At 38.4% G+C, this 22,694-nt stretch overlaps 1 protein-coding gene across 3 annotated transcripts in view; it reads left to right on the forward strand.

Moving 5' to 3' along the window:
* The first annotated feature begins 9,504 nt into the window (after positions 1-9,504).
* The window catches only part of CDK8 (cyclin dependent kinase 8), a 52,461-nt gene continuing 39,271 nt past the window's right edge, over positions 9,505-22,694 (forward strand). Inside the window, exons 1-2 of one of the 3 annotated variants that reach the window (XM_075198921.1) lie at positions 9,519-9,635; positions 9,672-10,108. In XM_075198921.1, coding sequence (XP_075055022.1) covers positions 9,981-10,108 — 128 coding nt within the window. In that variant the 5' untranslated portion in view covers positions 9,519-9,635; positions 9,672-9,980. Of the gene's footprint in view, positions 10,109-22,694 lie in introns of all 3 variants that reach the window. The other 2 variants (XM_075198923.1, XM_075198922.1) reach the window with 2 other exon arrangements.

Raw genomic sequence — 22,694 nt, forward strand, 5'->3', positions numbered from 1 at the left:
GATGGGTCCATCTCATCATATGCGCATAAGTATATTTTTTTTACGTGCATGTTTTCCCCTGCGCCCACCTGCACATGGACCCGTCTGTACAATTACATATCAGTTACTTGTGTTCCGCTTCCTGCATGTAGATTTCAGTAGCTGCGCTTATCCTGAGTGTATGGACCATTACAGTATACAGTACTACTTCTCTCATTCTGCACACAAATCCCAGTATCCGCTTTAATTCTGCTAGTCACTCAGTACTACTTTTCTTTTCTGTATGCAGTTCTGTTTTTATGCAATATGAGCTATTACTTATTAAAAGTGTTTAAAATATAATAGTATTGTATATATTTAGATTGTAAGCCCCAGTATATATATATATATATATATATATATATATATATATATATTTATTGTTGCTATATAATATTATATTGTGTTGAGACAACTTGTTGGTAATAACCATAACTATAATTCTTCGTTACCGTTGTGTACAGATAAAATACCGTCTTTTACTACTTGACTATTTGGTCTAGTAAATGTCATCCTAGTGAGCCTAGAAACCTGTATTCCACTATGTGCACTAAAATTCTTTATTGTTCAACACAATTCCTGTTGGAACTGTGTTAAATCAGGCAGTAATCAGTCTTCTCATCAGCCCCATGCTGTTCTCTACTGCTGAGCAGTATCCAGTCATCTGTCATAGTCATCACTTACGTATCATACAGTGGCAAGTCTTGATGTTTATCTCCATGTTATAGATATGATTGCAGACAGGCTTTCAGTCACAAGGGGGATAATTGATGCTCATCGGCCATGTCGGAGCCCTGAATGCGTGTACTAAAGATCCCAGGAGGCCGACACTGGCCATAAACTAGATAGTGTCTCAGAATATTAAGTGAAACTCTATTGGGTTTATGATATGTCCCTTTATATTTGTGTCATTCCTGCTATCTGCAGGAAAGCAATGAATTTTTTTTTTCCTAGTAGAAGCCCTAGTAAGTAGAAATGATACTGTACCTGTTAAAAGGTTTCACGGTAACTAGTAGCTGTGCTGCCACTGCAGAGCTATAATATTGTTGTCTCTTTTTGTTTAGGGATAACTCGTCCGTCATGGACATCTTTGTATGCCCCCCCATATTCTGGATCTAAGTCAAACACAGGGTCTAACTTACAAAGTGCAAAAGAGACAAGACATTGCGCGAGACGTGTGCACCAGCTGATGGGAGGTGGCAGAGCAGGTATGCCGGAGTGCCTTATATTGCAGAGCAGAGCAAAAACTACATTTATATTGGCGGAACGAGAGTATTGAAAGATATAATGGGATGGAGAGAGTCCAATTTTAGGGTCATTCTTTGCTGTGGAGAAGGGTGCATTACACTCCATAAAAAATGTTTGGTCCTTGCACCAGCACAGAAATTGAGTCTCATCCTATACTTTAAATGGGACACATGTTGTACCTTCTGTCGGCACTTTGAGATACAAGTACATGTCTAGGCCACATGTAAAACAAAGTTTCATACACTCAAACGTTGCTACATGTAATGTCCCCTCACTCTCATGATCAATTTAGGCAGTAAATAAAAGTACATTGAGTAGTATTTGAAAAGAAAAAAAAATAAAGCTGTTTAATTAAAATGGGGGATCTAACGTGGTAGAAGGTTGGATTTTGAAGTGACTCTCACACCTTTGCACAGTGTGTCTCGCCTCAGACCTCAGCACATTTTAGTTTGCTGAGGTATAACCTGAGTGCTGAGACTATGGGCCTGAGTCACTAGGGAGAGCAAAGTATAAAAAAGGAGTAACTTTGCACCCGTTCAAAACCATGTTGCATTGGAGGGGGAGCTAAATATAAAATGTAGGGACAGATTTTTATAGTTGGGATAGGGGATGTCCTAGATCAACTTTAAAGTTCAGTGTAAAAATAAAGCTGTTAAGTATTTGTGTGCTAGATAAAAAAAACAGCCAGTATTTAACTTATGTGCAAAATAGTAAACTAATTTGCATTATAATATGGTTTGTCGAGGAGATAACTTACACCTTTTTTTTGCTTTGCTCTCGTTAATGACTCAGGCCCTAGGTGTTCCCATTTAGGACAATCTAGACATTGTGCACTGCACAAGGTTCACTGTAGACATTTGTCAAAGGAAAACACTTTAAGCATGTGTTGGCATAAACATATACACTATATGGACAAAAGTATTTGGACGCTTGACCATTACACCAGCAGACTGTAATGACATTGTATTCAAATACATATACTTTAATATGGAGTTGGTCCCCCTTTTGCAGCAATAACAGCTTCCACTCTTCTTGGAGGATTTCCACAAGATGTTGGGAGTGTTTCTGTGGGAATTTGCGCCCATTCATTCTGTAGAGCATTTATGAGGTCAGGCACTGATGTTGGATAAGAAGGCCTGACTCATAATCTCCGTTCCAGTTCATCCCAAAGATGTTCTATGTGGTTCAGGTCGAGGCTCTGTGCGGGCCAGTCAAGTTCTTCCACACCGAACTCATCAAACCATGTCTTTGTAGTCCTTGCTTTGTGTACTGGGGCACAGTCATGTTGGAATAGAAAAGGGCCTTCCCCAAACTGTTGCCACAAAGTTTGAACCACAGCATTGTCCAAAATGACTTGGTATGCTGAAGCAGTAAGATTGCCCTTCACTGGAGATAAGGGGTCTAGCCCAAACCCTGAAAGACAGCCCCCATACCATTATCCCTCATCCATCAAACTTCACAGTTGGCATAATGCAGTCAGGCAGGTAACGTTCTCTCGGCATACACCAAACCCAGACACGCCCATCTGACTGCCAACCAGAGAAGCGTGATTCATGACTCCACAGAACACATTTCCACAGTCCAGTATTGGTGTGCTTTACACCACTCCATCCGACGTTTGGCATTGTCTTTGTGATGTGAGGCTTGCATGCAGCTGCTCGGCCATGGAAGCCCATTCCATTAAGTTCCCGCCACAGTTTTTGTGTTTACATTAATGCCAGTGGAAGTTCGGAACTCTGCATCTACGGAATCAGCAGAGCTTTGCCAACTATTACGCACCATGTGCCTTAGCAGTCGTTGACCTCGCTCTGATTTTGTTGTCTTCCGTTTTGTGACCGAGTTGCTGTTGTTCCTAAACGCTTCCACTTTCTATTAATATCACTTACAGTTGACCGTGAAATATCCAGCAGGGATGAAATTTTACGAATCGTCCAATTGCAAAGGTGGCATCCTATCACAGTACCACGCTTGAAGTCACTGAGCTCTTCAGAACAACCCATTTTGTATCACAAATATTTGTAAATGGAGACTGCGTGGCTAGATGCTTCATTTTATAAATCGCTGGCAATGGGTCTGATTGAAACACAATTCAATAATTAACAGGTGTGGCCAAATACTTTGTCCATATAGTCACTATATTGTATGTTTGTATATACATGTGCAAGCTGCGCTGGGGGCTTATATATTGTGGGGTGTTCCCGGTATACAGTAGTTAGTACCTACCAAAAGTGGTCCAAGGAAGGATGACAGGGTCATGGGCGCCCAAGGCTCATTGATGCTCGAGCCATGGAGGCCCCACCTCGCAACTTACAGGACTTGAAGAATCTGCTGCTAACGTCTTGGTGCCAGATACCACAGGACACCTTCAGACCATCCCAATGTTAGCAAGGAGCTCGGGCCACAGGTGAATACCTATTGTTCATCACTGGGCAAAGGCAAAGCAATAAAAAAGTTACTTAAATAATAGTGCATTTTAGCCGGTAAAATAAACTTTTTGACTTCTTTGTATTTTATTTTGCTAATCCTCTTGCACATTCCTCTTATAATGGACACCACCATGCCAACAACTTTGTTAGCTCAGTTGCTGCCAAACTCCTGCTTAGGTTGAAGTATCCAGGTTCTGTGTTTACTCTTTCATTTTGGTTGTAGTGCAGATCCTTCCTGTTTGTTCGCTCTTCTGCTAAGTATGCTAAATGCTTCCTTAATAAAACATTATTAACATCCTAGACCTGGGAATGTTACTTGATTTCGGGAAGGAGCCAGATGTGACTGATTTCTTAATGTTTATTAAATGGACCAATTTGTCAGTTGTTTTTATGCAGTATTTCTACAAAACAAATGTTTCTTAAGTTAGAGAAAATGCACATTTAACAGATGTCTCTATTAAATGCAGATTTACGAAGCAACAGGCATTTAAAGACTTGCCTCAAGTATTTACGCCATAAAAAATAAAAAAGGCTTACAGGGAAAATAGGGACTGTTCATAGCTAGGGTTTATTTTAACGTTGTTCCATAAATGTTCAGCATAGAATATGGACATAAATCATTCTGCAGAAAGAACCAAATGTCTAAATTCTTCCTAGTGAATTGATAAGCCAGATTCTCATGAATATGTTTGGCTCAGTCGACTAAATGGTTACTTCTACTGTATGTAGGCGATAGGTCCAACTTAAAGTGGTTGTTCATTTTGGGACAACCAATTGTTTTTGGTTAACACCCAGAGACTCTCCGGTGGTACCCATACCATTACCATATAACAACGGTGCCTATGGAGTCTGGGAGTTGCAATCTTTTGATGCTCCAAACTAGGCAGAACATTTAAACTGTATAAGAAGAGTTGAATAATGAACTAGGCGTCTGATTGGACAGGTCCCAATGCCATTCAAAGAGGTTCTGCATTCAATGCACATGTTCCACCCTAACAGTCTGAATTCTAGGATGGGAGAAAAACTACTAGTACTGAGTAGTTGTAAATTCTGCCCCTGTCCATTAGTGCTTAGGTTGGTGGTTCAGTATAAGGAAACAGTATCGGTCCTGGGATGAGGGAAGTGATGGGAGTCTTTATTTAGAAAAACATATTTTTTATATACAATGTGTGTGGCTTTTGTTTTTACAATTTGGTTCAAGTGCCACCATGCCCTGGCAGCTATGGGTATAATGGAGCATGTAGTACTACAAACTCCACCATACCCAACCACCTAAAGACAGCAAGGGCATGCTGGCATCAGTAGTGCACCTTGAAAAATTATATATTGGCACTTTAAATAATTAACCCACTCTCATCACCCTGGGTTCCCTCCCGCATTCCACCTCTCTAGATGCAAACAAGAACAACAGGAAGATACATCAATGTCTGAACACAGGCTTAGACATACGCAATTTTAATACGCACGTGCAGCACTTACGTCCAGCTCTACACCAGCACTCTTATGTGGAAAATAGAAATGATAATCACAAAAAAAACCTGCTGTAGTTAACACAGCCATTCAGACAAAGCCATGTTTGATGTTTTAAAAAGGCCTATCTAGTTTTATGTGAAAAGGACAGATACACTCTGAAGTGCACCCATTGACTACACATCGTGGCTGTAGCCATTTTATGGGCTAACCCATCACTCATGCGAATGCAGTCTATGACTAGGAACCAGCGATATCACCGTGGAAAAAATTCATAAGTATTGTCACGAGTTGTCTACACACATGACTCATGGCAACAAGTGCACATTCATCCAAGTAATGAGCTTAAGGGCTAAATCTGAGCAGATTTCATAAATGGTATCCATTTTTCACTTTCATTCAGAAAATAATTTCTCGTTTTAGAATGCTTCCTCCTCCTTCTTATCATCATCAATTTATATAGCGCCACTAATTCCGCAGCGCTGTACAGAGAACTCACTCACATCAGTCCCTGCCCCAGTGAAGCTTACAGTCTAACATACACACAGACAGAGAGAGAGAGAGACTAGGGTCAATTTTGATAACAGCCAATTAACCTACTAGTATGTTTTTTTTGGAGCTTTGGAGGAAACCGGAGCATCCGGAGGACACCCAAGCAAATACGGGGAGAACATACAAACTTCATACAGATTAGACCATGGTTGGGAATCGAACTCATAGGGGGGAATTCAATTCCCCCCAAAGTACCGCCGCGTTAAACGTATTACCGTTATTACGGTAATATTAACCCGGCTTTCTGCTTGAAGCTCGGGGAGCTGCGAGCAAAAAGCCGGTGTTAAAACTACCATAATAACGGTATTTACGTGCACTATTACCGTAATAACGGTAATAGTGCGCAGGCAGTAACACGATCAATTGAATTCCCCCCATAAACCCAGAGCTGAAGAGGCAGAAGTGCTAATCACTAAGCCACCGTGCTGCCCTCTTCTTTTTCGGGGTAGAATTATCAAACCTTCTGAAAAGGAAAAGTGGAAGTGTTGCCCATAGCAACCAATCAGATTCTAGAATCTATCTTTTTAAATTACATGCTAGAAAAATGGTAGCTAGCATCTAATTGGTTGCCATGGAAAACACTTCCACTTTTCCTTTTTAGAAGGCTTGATAAATCTACATATTAGTGTATTTTTGGTACACTATATATTGAAGGCAAACATATGAGTAATTTACCCTTTGACATTGAAAAAATAAAATAAAACTTGTAATTCTACAAAACCTCTTTTGTATTCATTTCTGCACTGCTAGATAAGAGTGCACCTGTTACATTCTTTCCTACAAAAAGAACGTCTGAACTAAAACACAAAAGAATGATAGAATCCTACATTGTAAGCTGATGCATTTGAGGCAAATGATCTATGATTTATAAATGTGTTGCACAAAGCAGCATTGTTCACAGATGTGTTTTCTAAACCTGCCAATGTTAAAAGAAGAGAAAATAACTCTGTACCGAAGATAACAAGGCATGAAAGCTTAGGCTATTACATGATGAAATATTAACATACCAACATTTTGGCTAACAAAACTAGGCTCTTATGTTGTACAAGACAGTCTTTCATAGTTTGATGTGTAAAATTCTACAGATTTTCATAAAAAAAATCTAGAAACCTCTGTAGCTGCTGAATTTTTATCTCACTATCCCGTCTACTTTAAGGGATATATTAACCAAACTGTGGGTTTGAAAAAGTGGAGATGTTGCCTATAGCAACCAATCAGATGCTAGCTGTCATTTTGTAGAATGTACTAAATGAATGATAATTACAATCTGATTGGTTTCTATAGGCAACATTTCCAATTTTTTTAACCCGCAGTTTAGTAAATATACTCCTAAGAGTTTTGGAACGTGTTCACATTGTACTCCTCTATTGGCTTAACACTTATGTAAATTTTAGTATAAGTGCAGCTATTCTGAAGGAATAGATTGACAGCAGTCAGGACAGAGATTGAAATTAGCCGGGACGACTGAAGAGTTGAACGTATGGTGGTATAAACAGCATGTGGATAATGAAATGTAAAATGTTAGGAATGAGGAAAACCGTGCCAATGTTTAGAGGTAGTGTACTGACAAGTACTACAAAAATATTTTTTCTTAAAAGTCTTCTTTGTATATTCTTACATTACAGAAGACTCCTACATCCTGTGCAGCAGGTATTCCTAAGTAGATAGTGAGGCCAGAGACGAATTAACCTGCTGCTTGGGCTCTGTGAAGACATACGAATGCTCCGATGTCATAGGGGCAGATTCAATTTGGCGCAAGGTGATGAAATGTGTTTCCAGAAGAGTCTAAGGGCTAGATTTACTAAACTGCGGGTTTGGAAAAGTGGAGAAGTTGCCTATAGCAACCAATCAGATTCTAGCTTTCATTTATTTAGTGCACTTTACAAAATGACAGCTAGAATCTGATTGGCTGCTATAGGCAACATCTCCACTTTTTCAAACCCGCAGTTTAGTAAATATACCCCTAAGTTTTCACTTAAATCTCTGCTTATTTTCCCTTGCGTAACATAGAGATGCAAGGGAAAATGAGTGGAGATTTCTGTACCGTATTAGCCGACAAGATTTGCAGCCAGACATTGATGCGATGACCGTCGGCACCTCACGGCTAATTGAATCTGTCCCATAATGTTGAAAGTGGAGCATCTAATGGAGCACTCTGCTATTCAGTTTGGCTGTAAATATAAAGTGCACCCCATCTGCAGGAGTCAGCATATGTATTGTAGGCATCTGAGATATCTTCACCACTGGTTTAATGGTGCCAAATATGAATAAATCTTATTTTGAGAACAGTCACTTTTGTAAAGTTTCTGTAACATACTTCTAAGGCTAGTACTTGGTAATGTAATGTAAGCATTCAACTTGTTTATCATCATATTGCCACTGGCAATGATAAATTAACTCTTAATAAACATTTATTGAAAAGCAAAATAAAAAAATGATGTTATAGCTTAATTTTACTGCAGACCACCAACATGTACAAAAAGCAAAAAAAAAATTCTATCATTAACATCTTCTCCTCTTTCAACATGACGGATTAAATAATTAAATAAAAAATGTATATGTGCAAGAAAAAAAGAAAGATACCCTCATTTTGGTAGACAGATTCTGTCAAAATGTAAAACTGTCATGTGCACAAAATAAAATGTTGCTGGTCCCTTTTAGGGGGGAATTCAATTCCTCCCAGAATCCCGCCGCAGCAGTGTATTACCATTAATATGGTAAATTTAACCCGGCTTTCTGATCATGGCTCTGAGAGCCGCGAGCAAAAAGTCAGCGTTGAAATTACCGTATTAACGTTAATTGCACAGGCCCCGTTACTTTCTACAGTAATGCGGCCAAGTGAATCTGCCCCTTAATGTAGGAAATGCCAAAATCAAACTGAGGTATGTAATAATGTTAATGCATGGCTCATTATTACAAATTATAGTAAAGTGGATTTTTCACTAAAGGAGACCTAAGAAGCTTTGATACAGATTCATTGATATTTCAGTCTTCTCTATGCTCTAAGGGGAAAAACTGACACAACCCAAGAATTAAAATATATATACAGGCAGTGATTTTGGGGGTTTCCAGATGTTACTTCATCTCTCCATGAAACCATTCTCAGCAGCAGATGGGATCTAAAAACCATGAAAACATTCAGATTTTTCAACATAATACAGGCAAATCTATGGAAATGTACTGCATTCACATGCAAATATTACAGACAGTGAATGATATTGTGGCTGATCCAATAAGAAAATGCATTTTATGTTGCATGAATTAAACAGCTGATGGTATAAAGTTGGACACTTTAGACAACAGAATAAGCATACAAAACAGCAAGCACACAACAGTTCAACCTACATAACATGAGCATGACATTAAAGGCAAGAGGCCTTTCTCAGTTTCATCTTCTTGGGGTGCTGAGAAGTGAATGTAAGGAGCAAGAGCTGGTTGGCAACTTCTAGCCACGGGGCAGAGACTCGGCACAGCAGACTACTAGGAACATCTTAAAGCAAAAAAAAAAAATGCAGATATTCCAGTGACTAGCCCAAAATAGCCCACGAAGGGACAAGCCTGGGGGCCAGATGCCCCTGGCAAGGAGTCTGGACTGGGTCAGCTCAGGAGGGTGATAACTATATTATATAGTCTATATAAATATAAGGCCTTACCCAACTGGGGCGCTGCAAGTATTTTAGGAAACTACAAGTCCCAGCATGCTTTGCTCGTACGCAGACAGATGACAGCTGACAGGGCATGCTGGGGCTTGTAGTTTCCTGACACCTGGAGAGCCCCAGGTTGGCCAGGTCTATATAATAACTAGATGTACTCCAGGCTCGGCAGTTCAGAGATAAGGAAGCTAGGCCCGGCCGTGCTGGGTGACACAGTGCCCTGGTGCTGCGGGCCGGCCTCCCGCCACAGGCCGCCACCCTGCCCGGGGTGCCCTCCTATCCTCGACCGTCACCCTGCCCGGAGTCCCCTCCTGACCCTCGGCCGCCGCCCTGCCCGGGGTGCCCTCCTGTCCTCCACCTGTCCCTCGGCCGGACAGGCGGCTCCTCCAGGTTATCCCAGGTCACCTCCAGCAGCCTCCCGGCTGGCGGTGGGCGGCGCACGGCCGGGGACAGGCGGGGCTGCGTCTTTACGACAGTGTTTGCGGCAGCGGCGTCTGGCAGTGGTGTCAGCAGCCGTCTGTGTGAGAGAGAGACCGGCTGTTGTGAGGCTCCAGGGCTGCGGACCGTGCAGCACCCTCTCCCCGGGCACAGCGCCACATGTCCCCGGCCCAACATGGACTATGACTTCAAGGTGAAGCTGAGCGGAGAGCGGGAGCGGGTGGAGGACCTGTTTGAGTACGAGGGCTGCAAAGTTGGAAGAGGCACTTACGGTCATGTGTTCAAAGCCAAGAGGAAAGATGGGTGAGTGTGAGGGCCCTGGGCAGGCCGGGGCTTCAGCGGGGGTGCTAGCCTGGCACTGGTGTGCAGCATAGGGGGAGAGCCCTATATACTGCCATATGGTGTACATTTATATATACTGCCATATGGTGTACATTTATATATACTGCCATATGGTATACATTTATATATACTGCCATATGGTATACATTTATATATACTGCCATATGGTATACATTTATATATACTGCCATATGGTATACATTTATATATACTGCCATATGGTATACATTTATATATACTGCCATATGGTATACATTTATATATACTGCCATATGGTATACATTTATATATACTGCCATATGGTATACATTTATATATACTGCTATATGGTATACATTTATATATACTGTCATATGGTGTACATTTATATATACTGGTATACATTTATATATACTGTCATATGGTGTACATTTATATATACTGGTATACATTTATATATACTGCCATATGGTGTACATTTATATATACTGCCATATGGTATACATTTATATATACTGCCATATGGTATACATTTATATATACTGTCATATGGTGTACATTTATATATACTGGTATACATTTATATATACTGTCATATACTGGTATACATTTATATATACTGTCATATACTGGTATACATTTATATATACTGTCATATACTGGTATACATTTATATATACTGTCATATACTGGTATACATTTATATATACTGTCATATACTGGTATACATTTATATATACTGTCATATACTGGTATACATTTATATATACTGTCATATACTGGTATACATTTATATATACTGTCATATACTGGTATACATTTATATATACTGTCATATACTGGTATACATTTATATATACTGTCATATACTGGTATACATTTATATATACTGTCATATACTGGTATACATTTATATATACTGTCATATACTGGTATACATTTATATATACTGTCATACTGGTATACATTTATATATACTGTCATATACTGGTATACATTTATATATACTGTCATATACTGGTATACATTTATATATACTGTCATATACTGGTATACATTTATATATACTGTCATATACTGGTATACATTTATATATACTGTCATATACTGGTATACATTTATATATACTGTCATATACTGGTATACATTTATATATACTGTCATATACTGGTATACATTTATATATACTGTCATATACTGGTATACATTTATATATACTGTCATATACTGGTATACATTTATATATACTGTCATATACTGGTATACATTTATATATACTGTCATATACTGGTATACATTTATATATACTGTCATATACTGGTATACATTTATATATACTGTCATATACTGGTATACATTTATATATACTGTCATATACTGGTATACATTTATATATACTGTCATATACTGGTATACATTTATATATACTGTCATATACTGGTATACATTTATATATACTGTCATATACTGGTATACATTTATATATACTGTCATATACTGGTATACATTTATATATACTGTCATATACTGGTATACATTTATATATACTGGTATACATTTATATATACTGGTATACATTTATATATACTGTCATATACTGGTATACATTTATATATACTGTCATATACTGGTATACATTTATATATACTGGTATACATTTATATATACTGTCATATACTGGTATACATTTATATATACTGGTATACATTTATATATACTGCCATATACTGGTATACATTTATATATACTGCCATATACTGGTATACATTTATATATACTGCCATATACTGGTATACATTTATATATACTGCCATATACTGGTATACATTTATATATACTGGTATACATTTATATATACTGCCATATACTGGTATACATTTATATATACTGCCATATACTGGTATACATTTATATATACTGCCATATACTGGTATACATTTATATATACTGCCATATACTGGTATACATTTATATATACTGCCATATACTGGTATACATTTATATATACTGCCATATACTGGTATACATTTATATATACTGCCATATACTGGTATACATTTATATATACTGCCATATACTGGTATACATTTATATATACTGCCATATACTGGTATACATTTATATATACTGTCATATACTGGTGTACGTTTATATATACTGCCATATACTGGTGTACGTTTATATATACTGCCATTTACTGGTGTACATTTATATATACATACGCCATTTGTACATAGCATGCAGGGCTCATGGTCTATTGCACATAATAATATCTCTTAGTATATAGTGTATATGCTATTATACAGAGGTGATATACACAGATCATTTCCTATTCTAGCTTCATAGGTAACCGACACAACAGTTTTATTAGATTTCATGGTATATTTCACATAGTTCTTGCAGACAATACCCTGACAACCTATTGCATGCAATATATTCAATTATACAGTAGTATAATAGTCTTACAACTCTACTTGTGTTTTACCTGTTTAGCTCTCCTGATATCTTTGACATAATTCATATGTACACTGCACTAGACTCTTTATAGTCCAGTGTGCAGAGATAAAAAGTAATTGTAAATTGATAATATCTCCACACATTCCGATCTCATAGTACATTGGTTATATATACACTATTGATGTCATAGTATATTAAATTATACAGAGGTAATATACATTTACAGAATAATGCTTTCTGTATTTGTTGTTGATATCAATTATCTGCAGATGTACCTTAACCTTTCTTTGTAATTTTATAGTGTGGCTGCGTTTCGTGCTTATCTGTACTAGACATCTGTTAAGACATTTGTCTATACATTGGTGCATTTGTTCTACATTGGTAATGTTTTATTAACTTTCTAGTATGTGTATTCCTTTCTTAGTATCTGTGGACATAACATTATTAGTGAATATCTGACCCAGGAGCTGTAACAGTAGATGGAATCATTGCTGGGTTGCATCTTCTTTTGCAACTTTGGTTTTCTGCGCTGGGAAATTTCCAATAAGAGGTTTAACACATGTCTGCAACGCGTTGCGTGTTCTAATAGCAGACGAAATTTCACCACATTTCAAAAATATTCTGTAATTGGTTATCTATTATGTGTTTGTGCTCACTATATTTCACTGGCTGGGAAATATTGTTGTGCGTTCTGTAGACACAAATGTAAGGTGTTTAGAATTAATGACATGTTGTAGTGACATGGATAATAAGTAGAATTGTAGAATAGAAAGAGAATTTCCATCATATTTCTTGCTGTTCTATTGGAGACAACATCATTGTTTGCTCTTGTCAAATACACGTCAGAAATGAGATTCTTGGAGCAGACGGCAATCCGTTGACAATGACTTGATATGCTCTCCTTCCTCTGTATGTTATCCCCAAGGGTAACCTGGTCTCATTGTTCCATAGCTTACAATCTTTTTTTAAATTTTTCCAATTGGGTAAATGATTCCCTTCTGCATATGTCTCCTCCGTAGATATGTTGGAGCCATACTGTTTTATAATAAATAGATATAGTAACTTGTACGCTGATTTAGAAGATCTGATTATGTGGCGTGGAAAAAGACGCATTGAAATATAAAATTGCTGCAATTTTACACACAGCTCCTGTATCACATGTGACAAGTACTTTAACATTTTGATTGTAGAGCAAAACACTGAAGATAGATCCTATTTGCTAAATATACAGATATACCAAATCTCTCATGACTACTACATACAGGAGTTGAAAATGTTAGTTAAAATGTCGTGAAAACTTTTTAATTTTTTTTTCCTTTACTTTTAATGGAGTGCAAGACGTATTTATACTATGTGCCCAATGAGCATTCCCGTAGAACTCCATTGTATGCCACCAAATGTTACTGGCTCTTAACCCTACAGGCAACATCAAATTAGTGTAAAATGTATGTATAGGTCTATTCGCGTGCATTGCTTTCTCGACTGTCAAAGCATATGTAAGAGGTTAATTTAAGCCGGTGATGTCGGCTTCTAATAACTGCACAATTGTTATTTTGGTTTTACAAATTCAGACAGCTCCAGTTGGCTAACATGTATTGACAACAATATAGTCTAAATTCTAGAGCAGCTTCCTGAAGCTGTGGTACACACAGACGGAGGGGTGTATCAGCCTGTTAAATTTAGCACAAAAAGCAGACACCAGGGGCTACTGCATAATGTTTACAGGCTTAAGGGGAACTTGGTAAATATTTATGGGAATCATAGGGTGCTTGGCAAACCTTTATTGATATACAGGTTACTTAGTAGAAAAATGTAGTGAAATTTGAAATGTGGAACAAATGAAAGTACTGGTAAATCTCATGATATTCCCATTTATTAGTATTCCCTGTGTAAACATTGCATGTTGTTTATAAAGAGAATATTATTACATGTTTCAGGGACAATAACATTTATAACTGGGATGTATTGCTTACTGTTTGTACCCTTCACCCCCATTGTCAAGGATCACTGTGGGGCACGTTTTCTGAGCGCAGCGTGTATTCAGTGTTATACTGTAATTCCGTATTTAGGCTTTGGGGGGAATTCAATTCCCCCTGAAGTACCGCCACGTTAAACGTATTACCGTTATTACGGTAATATTAACCCGGCTTTCAGAGCTGCGAGCAAAAAGCTGGCGTTGATACTACAATAATAATGGTAATAGTGCGCAGACCGCAATACTTTTTCAAGTAACACAGCCAATTGAATCCCCCCTTTGTGTACTCCTGAATTCATCAAGACGCCTATCTCAAACAAGTAACTTTGAGACGCTAACAGCTGGATTTGGACGTGGATGCATGCGCTTGAATTTAGCACACACCTACTTTATATTGATTACAGCAAAACGCCCCTTCCCGCACAGTTCCCTCTCCGAAATCGGAAGTAAGTGTCCTTTTGCGTACGAACAGCAGACAGGGCTTCGTTCATGGACTTACCTTTCAGTTTTGGTCATATGCAGAGTAATTATGTGGACAATATGTACAACATCGACAGATACATGCCTTGGTAAACCTAGCCCTATGTCTGCAGCATTTTCAGTGAACTTTGCAATGTGAGTAAATGATAATAAGACCTTCATGTTAGTTGGCAGCGATCAACATTCTTTTTTTTTCTTTAATGATTCCTGTTTATAAATATCGAGAGGACATGCGTACCTGGGACAGAACATATTTCTCATATACGTAGATCATTGGTTATTAGAGAAACATTTTCTGTGAATTTTAAAGTTAATTTCGGTTGGCTGCACAGGAGATTTAAAGGCACAGTATATATTTTAGAATGTGATGATTAAATATTTAGACACACCTTTTTAATGGTGCCATGTTTCCATTATCACCACACCAACACTTTTAGCATGCAGTATGTAGCTCAGGGCTTCCCTGTTATGTAGCCTGTTTTTATACAGCCTCATATGATCAGTATACAATGCAGCATCAACTAGACAAGTAGAACCCATATGACTAGTGCACAAAGCAGCACAATACAAGTATACAGACCCAGATTGGCTCATTGCTTGGTGCAGAAACCATTTAACTGGTAAACAGACACCATTTGACCAGTAGAATATGCAGCACCTATTACAGTAGTTAACAGACCTGTTTGCCCAAGACCTGACACATCACCCATTTGACTAGTTAACAGACCTGTAAACATCCCCCATCAATACTCTATTCTCTGCCTGTTGCAAAGACCCACTGTGCCCCATCCTCCCAAACAACCAATGTTGTCATTAGTAGTGATGTTGGCTGGGAGATATGTTGTTCTATATGAATTGTTGTTCTTTGTGCGGTCATTGTAAATGCACATTCTTTTCATTTCTATTAAACCTTAAGAGCCTTCATAAGTGTATATGGATCCTTAGCATCATATTCAGTACAACCAATGTTTACATGTTTAAATTAAATGTGTACTATACTTATCTTATTACAGACACACCCCTTAATTAAATGTTCTTGATTTAAACATTAATATTTATTCTGACCTATTATTGAATGCATCTAGATTATCATTGTTTTTGTAAAACCCCATAGTACTCAGGATATAAATAAAACAGACATAAAAGGTAGACAAAATAAATTGAGACATGAAAACAAAGAGCTTAGATTTGACCGGCACAGTTAGCGGTTCATAAAGATCATGTTTGGGACACATGGGCAGTCCATCCACTATGTAATGTGCGCTCCATTTTATTTTAATGGTAATAAGCAGATACCATCTTGCCAGGTGCTTTGTAGATTGGAAATGATGAAACAACCTCCAGTGTCTGACGTGTACACTTAGGGGGTATCTGTATATTATCTGTGCCACGGAGGTCACACTGCAAATGGAAAAATAACTGTTTTATATATATATATATATATATATATATATATATATATATATATATATATATATATATATATATATATATAATTTTTTACAATATAATTGTATTTATTTTAGTATTTAATACGTACGTGAGCAATTCAGAGAAATGTGTATATACACTCAGTGGCCACTTTATATTATGTATTTGTTGATGCAAATATATAATCAAATCATGTGGCAGCAACTCCATGCAGATATGGTCAAGAGGCTCAGTCGTCATCTTAAACTGGTTGTATGAACATGACAATGAGTCCATTGTATTCCTGTGACCTCCACAGTCACCAGATCTCAGTCCAGTAGAGCCCCTTCTGGATGTGATGGAGGAGATGAGCAGCATGAATGTGCAGCTGACAGATCTGCAGTAACTGCATGACGTTATCATGTCCTCCATGGGCCAGGATCTCCATCTCCAGCATCTTGTGGAATCCTTTCCACAAATAATACAGGCTATTCTGGGGACAATAAGGGAAGGGGGGGGGGGGTACTACCCAGTACTAGAAAGGTGTACCTACAAGTGGCCACTGAGTACGATATGTGTGTGTGTATATGTGAATTTATAGGTGTCATTCTGCATTGCTTGAGCCCAAACTTTGGCTTCCTTGATTTTTTCTAGGTGACACTTTAATTGGAACATTATGTAATTTCTGTGTTCTCTTAATCCCTGTTGACATTGAGACATAATGGTCTGTTTTATCTAGCTATCCCCTGCCTAAGGCATGTTTCACACCTGCATTTTAGAAGGAGGATACTTGCTCTGTTTACAGATGCTCAGAAAAAAGAAACGTGTTTCTGAGGTTTTTTTTTAAATCTTTTTTAAGGAAATTGCTACTTGGATACTTCATTTGCTATTTTTTTACAGTGTGTGTGTATTAGATTTTATTCCAATGGATCTGGATTTCAGCAGTGAAACCTGTTGGCCAAGCCTGCCATAGACCTTTGGTGCTCAACCTGTGTTGTGTATACTCCCAGGAAAACCTCCGATCCAAGGGGTGCTTCAGTTTGTTAAATAGAACACAAGATAACCTAACATTTATTAGTAAGTAATAAAACTAAGCAAAAGTAGACAGAAGGGGTATTTTTAAAACTATTAAATGCATAAGTATTTTCTGCACATTTAAAGGTTCTTGGTATAGATGACCTACCTTAGGAATAATTGGTAAACATCTATTACATGTTTTATGGTGTTTGTTTTTTTTTTAAGCTTATCGCTTTCTGTAGTTGTCTGTGAATGTGACTCATATTTATTTGAGTTGATGGAGTGAAATTATTAGTAGATTAACACCACGTATTTGTAATTTAATTTATCAATTGTAGCAGTTTGCAGCCTCTCATCTAATAGTTACTTGCTGAATGGTACTAGCACTGTGTCCTAAACATTATACCAATTGTAAAAGTGCGACGGAATTTGCTAGTGCTATATAAATGATGATGGCTATGTGTGTATATGTATGTATTTGTTGTACAATCGGAATAATGTATATTTCTACTTGGAAAATAGCAAGGGGATGGCAATTAACCCCTTGGTGACATTAGCGGCTTAACGCTTTTTCAGGGCAGCGTTAGTTGTATTTGTATCATTGTACTTGGGGAGAATACAATGGAATAACTTACAGCACCCTTGCTTACTTGCTAGTAAACGCATGTATTTTGATGCCAATTGGTACAAAGTCTAAAGGAAGCTGAAGGCAGCATTTGAGGGTAAAAATATATTGACAAATGTATGTGGAGAATTTGGTTCCAATTAAATAGTAGACGGAACCGTTTCTTCTCTGGATTGATTTCACAGACTATTACACGAGTTATCTCCTAGATAAATGGAATAGTTTTGCACCTGAGCAAAGTGCTTCTTAAGATAAAATCTGATTATTTAAGTTTACATACAGTCAGGTCACTGGTACAATTATTGATTTGCTACTATAAAAAAAAAAAAACCCCACAGGAGTTCCAAGCTGTTGGAGAGTGATAGTGAATCATACAGCCTTGAGTTACCGGCATCTGTACATTGGTCATTTAAATGCGTTTCCTCAATGTATATAAGCACCAGTGTTTTGTTTTGCGCCCATATGAAAGTGAAATGTGTTTGACATGTCAGTCAATGGAGGTAGCCTAGGCTTCCCCAATGCATTTACTTGCAGTAAACACCTGCAGAAAAATACAGCGCATTCACATGCGAATAATGCTGCGTGTGGGTTTCCATTTTCAGGGCCGGCTGCTGGCTTTGTATTGGTGTTAACCCTAGCTTAATGCGTAGGTAATGGGGCCCATCATTGAAACTTCATTTACTTTTTCACAAATTTTTTTTTTTTTTTTTGGGGCAAATAAATTGGGAGAAAGTTTCTCCTCTCAAGTCGCTTAAGTTATGAGGTTCATAAAATTAAACACAGTTCACTTAGTTCATAAGGGTAGAGACAGCTTTTTTTCTGTTACTGCTTCTTAGTTTAAATGACCACATATAACCCATTCATTGAACAACTGAAAATATTGCAAAACCTCTTTTGGCAGCCAAATTACTCAGCCCCGTGCACCGACTCAGTTACTACTGCGCATAGCTTCATTGCACAGACCCCTTGCACAAAACTGATTTACAGAGGGATTATTATTATTTTGTTTGTTAGCAATTTCATAAACTGAGCCAGAGTATTGAAACACTTTTTGTAATCGGCAAAATTCTCCCCTGTCCTTGAATGGGATGGAAATATTGTTCTGGAATAGTTATCCCTTTCTGTGATATGAGAGTGTCAGACATGGTCAGGCAGGGTGAGAAGCGGACAGTCCTCCTCCCCTTTTTTTTTTTTTAATCTTTATTTGGTATTGCCTCATGTACAGATACTTACATTGATGTTTACTTTTTAGTGTTATTTTTTTTTGTGTGTTCTTTTAACGTGGGGTTTCTCCCTTTTTGCCACCACTAAAGTTGTGAAAACTGGATGTAATAGCTTAGACCCAGTTTACATGGATTGAATAGCTGTAGTAGACACTACTTGTGCTGTCCTGCAGTCTTCTGAAGTTATTGCAGTGATGTCACAGGATTTCTCCAGCATGCCATAGAGGGAGGTGGCACTGACCAACGGCGTTGAGGTGCCCGCTGACCCCACAAGTCCTGTTAAGAGATCCATTGAGGAAGCCATGTTCTGGTCACAATAAATAGACCGCCTCTTCACTGTTTGAAGTCAGCGGGTGGTCAGTAAGTAGCTACCTAGACAAAAAAACTAAAATAGTGATAAAAGTGTTGTGTGTTAATCTGCAACAATCCCTCACTGCTGTCCCATGTGGGTGTGGGAGCTCACTGAGAAGTGTTGGTGAGGTTTTTATGCCAGTCTTTTTTCCTTGTTGTTTTCCCCTCTCCCACTGATCTCTCAGAGCAGCTCTTGTGGGCTATAACTGAAATAATGTCTCTGTAAAACCATTGTTTCAACCAAAAGAGACTTTAACATTTTATCAGTTCTATGATATGAATGTGTGTATGGGTATATTTACTCACATCCTTTACTATTGAAAGAAGAATGTCTAACCTACACCTTACTTGTCTCACTGCTGCATATTGTAAATTTAATGCACATGACTTAGACTTAAAGGGCCACTCATCACCTACATTGGCATTTGCATAGCATGAATCATAAAGGTAATATACATTATTCAGTGTTAATCTGAGTTTCCACTGCACCTGTTTTCAAAAGTATTCCCTCCCCACTCCATTAGACAGGAGGAGCTCCTGCCACCTCTTTAGGACAGTGTCCCGGTAGTATCGGATACAGATCAGAAAGGTGAGACTGCAGTCATCTGAGCCGCTGTGACATCAGGGCCCTGTCCCTGTGTATGAATCCACCAATCCACTCTGTGTATTTCTGCAGAGAAAATCTATAAGGCTGCCTGTTTAGTTGGAGAAACCCCTCCCTCCTAACATAGCAGCCATCTGCAGAGGAGTAAAACGGTATAAACAGACACCGATATGTATTAATTTCTTATACAGGGGTCGTAATGCTGTTTTGGAAGACTACATCCTTATGAAGTTGAATTAAAGTACACTTATAGACTTCACATGGGGGCACTCATTTTGTTGACTGAAGCTATATTCCTGAAGATGCAGCATAGGGACTAGTGACATCAGAGACATGAGGCACAATTAAGTGTGTTTACTTTGTGGGGGAGCATGTTAAAGGTGATCTAATTAAAGGACTAGTAAACATAATATTGTTTGTTTGTTTTTTATTTAAATCCCACATTCTGAAAATGTTTCCTTTACTCCCCCTGTCTGCATAGTCTCCAGCTACAGCCTCTTATGTCTTTGCTCATAAGCAGCATGGTCTTGCACTCTCAGATTCCAGTCCTCACAGCTTGTCCTCCTCACTAGTCTCTGGCCAGGGGTGTGAGACATCACTGGGACTCCTCTTATGGAGTCCTCAGGTGATATAATAGTTCTTACTCTGTTAGTAAGCATGCAGCTTCATCCTGTCAGTAACACAAGTATTAGTACACTATGAGAGATCTGTTTGCCTAAAAAACAGGACAAAAGTAGTTATCTAGATAAGAGGAGTGCATTCAATGTCAAACGCATATTACAAGATGCATTTTGTGTGGACTAATTTGTTAATGATTTATAGTACTGTACTTTTAATAGAACTTTGAGATTTTTATTGTTCATTACAAAAAGGAGCCCATATTTTATTGTTTATATCTTTCATTTGCTTTATTAAAGCATCATGAACCAGGAGTGGATATAATTTGGCAGCACTCCTATTTTGTAATTGTGCAAACTTTCTGTAATGATTTTATCCTTGATTAAGCTATAGAAAAGGATTTGTCTTGAATTACCTGGCTCCTTGTAAATTAGTCATATAGGTGATGGGCCATAAGGCTTACAATCTCGCATACCAGTTAACCTGGCTTTTCAAAATGAAGCACTTGGAAGTTCTGTCTGTAGTTTGCATGTTCTAGATTGGAATGGGCAACCTTAGGCACCCAGCTGGATTATACCTTTTACTTTTTTTTTTTTTTTTTTAGTGTGGTTCAATAATGGATAGTGTGCTGCTATTTTGTGGCACATTAACACCCGTTAACTGCTTGTTTCCACTCTTTGCCCAACCATAGCAGGACTTTCCTAGTAAACCCCCTCCCCACAGATATCAGACTGGTAGTGGTCTGATGCCCAGGAAATCTGAGGCAGCCACAAGAAAGTAGAGGATCCCAAGAACCTAACGGCTGATTCTACTTGACTTTATGAAAAGTTTTCCGCTTCTCACACCATTGCAGCTTGTAATGTTTCAGACTTAACTAACCAATCGGTGCTCTGGTCACATGACAAGCCGTAACAAGTCGCAAGACTGTTCTTTCCAATATCTCCTGTCATCTGTAACCGGAGAAATGGCTTTTAGACATCTGCTGAGGAGGAGGGTTAGGTTATAAAATCTATATGCAGATATAGAGAGAATGGAGAAATCGTTTTAAAGAAGATGACTTTCTCAGACCTTTCCTGAGATGCAGCCACCAGGTCCGGTGTTGTGTGTATTGCTTTATGTTGGCCACTGAAGTCGCTCCCACATGACTGTATGTGGTAAAACTGGTCATTCGCCAAACACAATCTAGATGTCTGTGCAGCCAACTATATTGATTGGAACCTACATTTTCTGGCATATAACGTTGGTGTAAATTTTTTTATAAAGGTAGCGGGAAATTACATGGTGATACCAAGAAATGTCGTCACACCAAGGACAATGTTTAAGAGATCTACTGAATTCTATCTTTGTTCTGTTGTTGAACTCGTAAAGTTCAACTGTCCTTCCTGTTCTATTCCTCTTTGTGTGATCTCTGCTTCCTCCTCGACGACACAGCTGCCACCGAACACGGGGAGCAACAGTACTGGCTCTTTACCGGCATTGAGCATGACACTAAAACGCCAGGTGCACAGCTGCTCCAGACTGACAGATAACCACACGAGTGCCCATGCAACGCAAAAGCTTCCTCGAGAACCAGCGGAGGAAGGACATTTGGTTAAGAGTTACTGTATATACGAATTCGTACAGTGACCGATTCATTTTTTCGTGTGTCCGCCTTCGGCGCTCACTCATTGTTCCGACCGCGCTACACCACCTGTAGCTGCACAGAAATGCCAGTCAACTAATAATTGTGCTGCCCACGCACTTTCTGCATCAGCAACTGCAATTGTTATTCTGCTATCTTATGTGTCACGTGTTCTCCAGACCTCATA

This window comes from Mixophyes fleayi, chromosome 2 (genome assembly GCF_038048845.1).
Source record: "Mixophyes fleayi isolate aMixFle1 chromosome 2, aMixFle1.hap1, whole genome shotgun sequence".
Lineage (NCBI taxonomy): Eukaryota > Metazoa > Chordata > Amphibia > Anura > Limnodynastidae > Mixophyes > Mixophyes fleayi.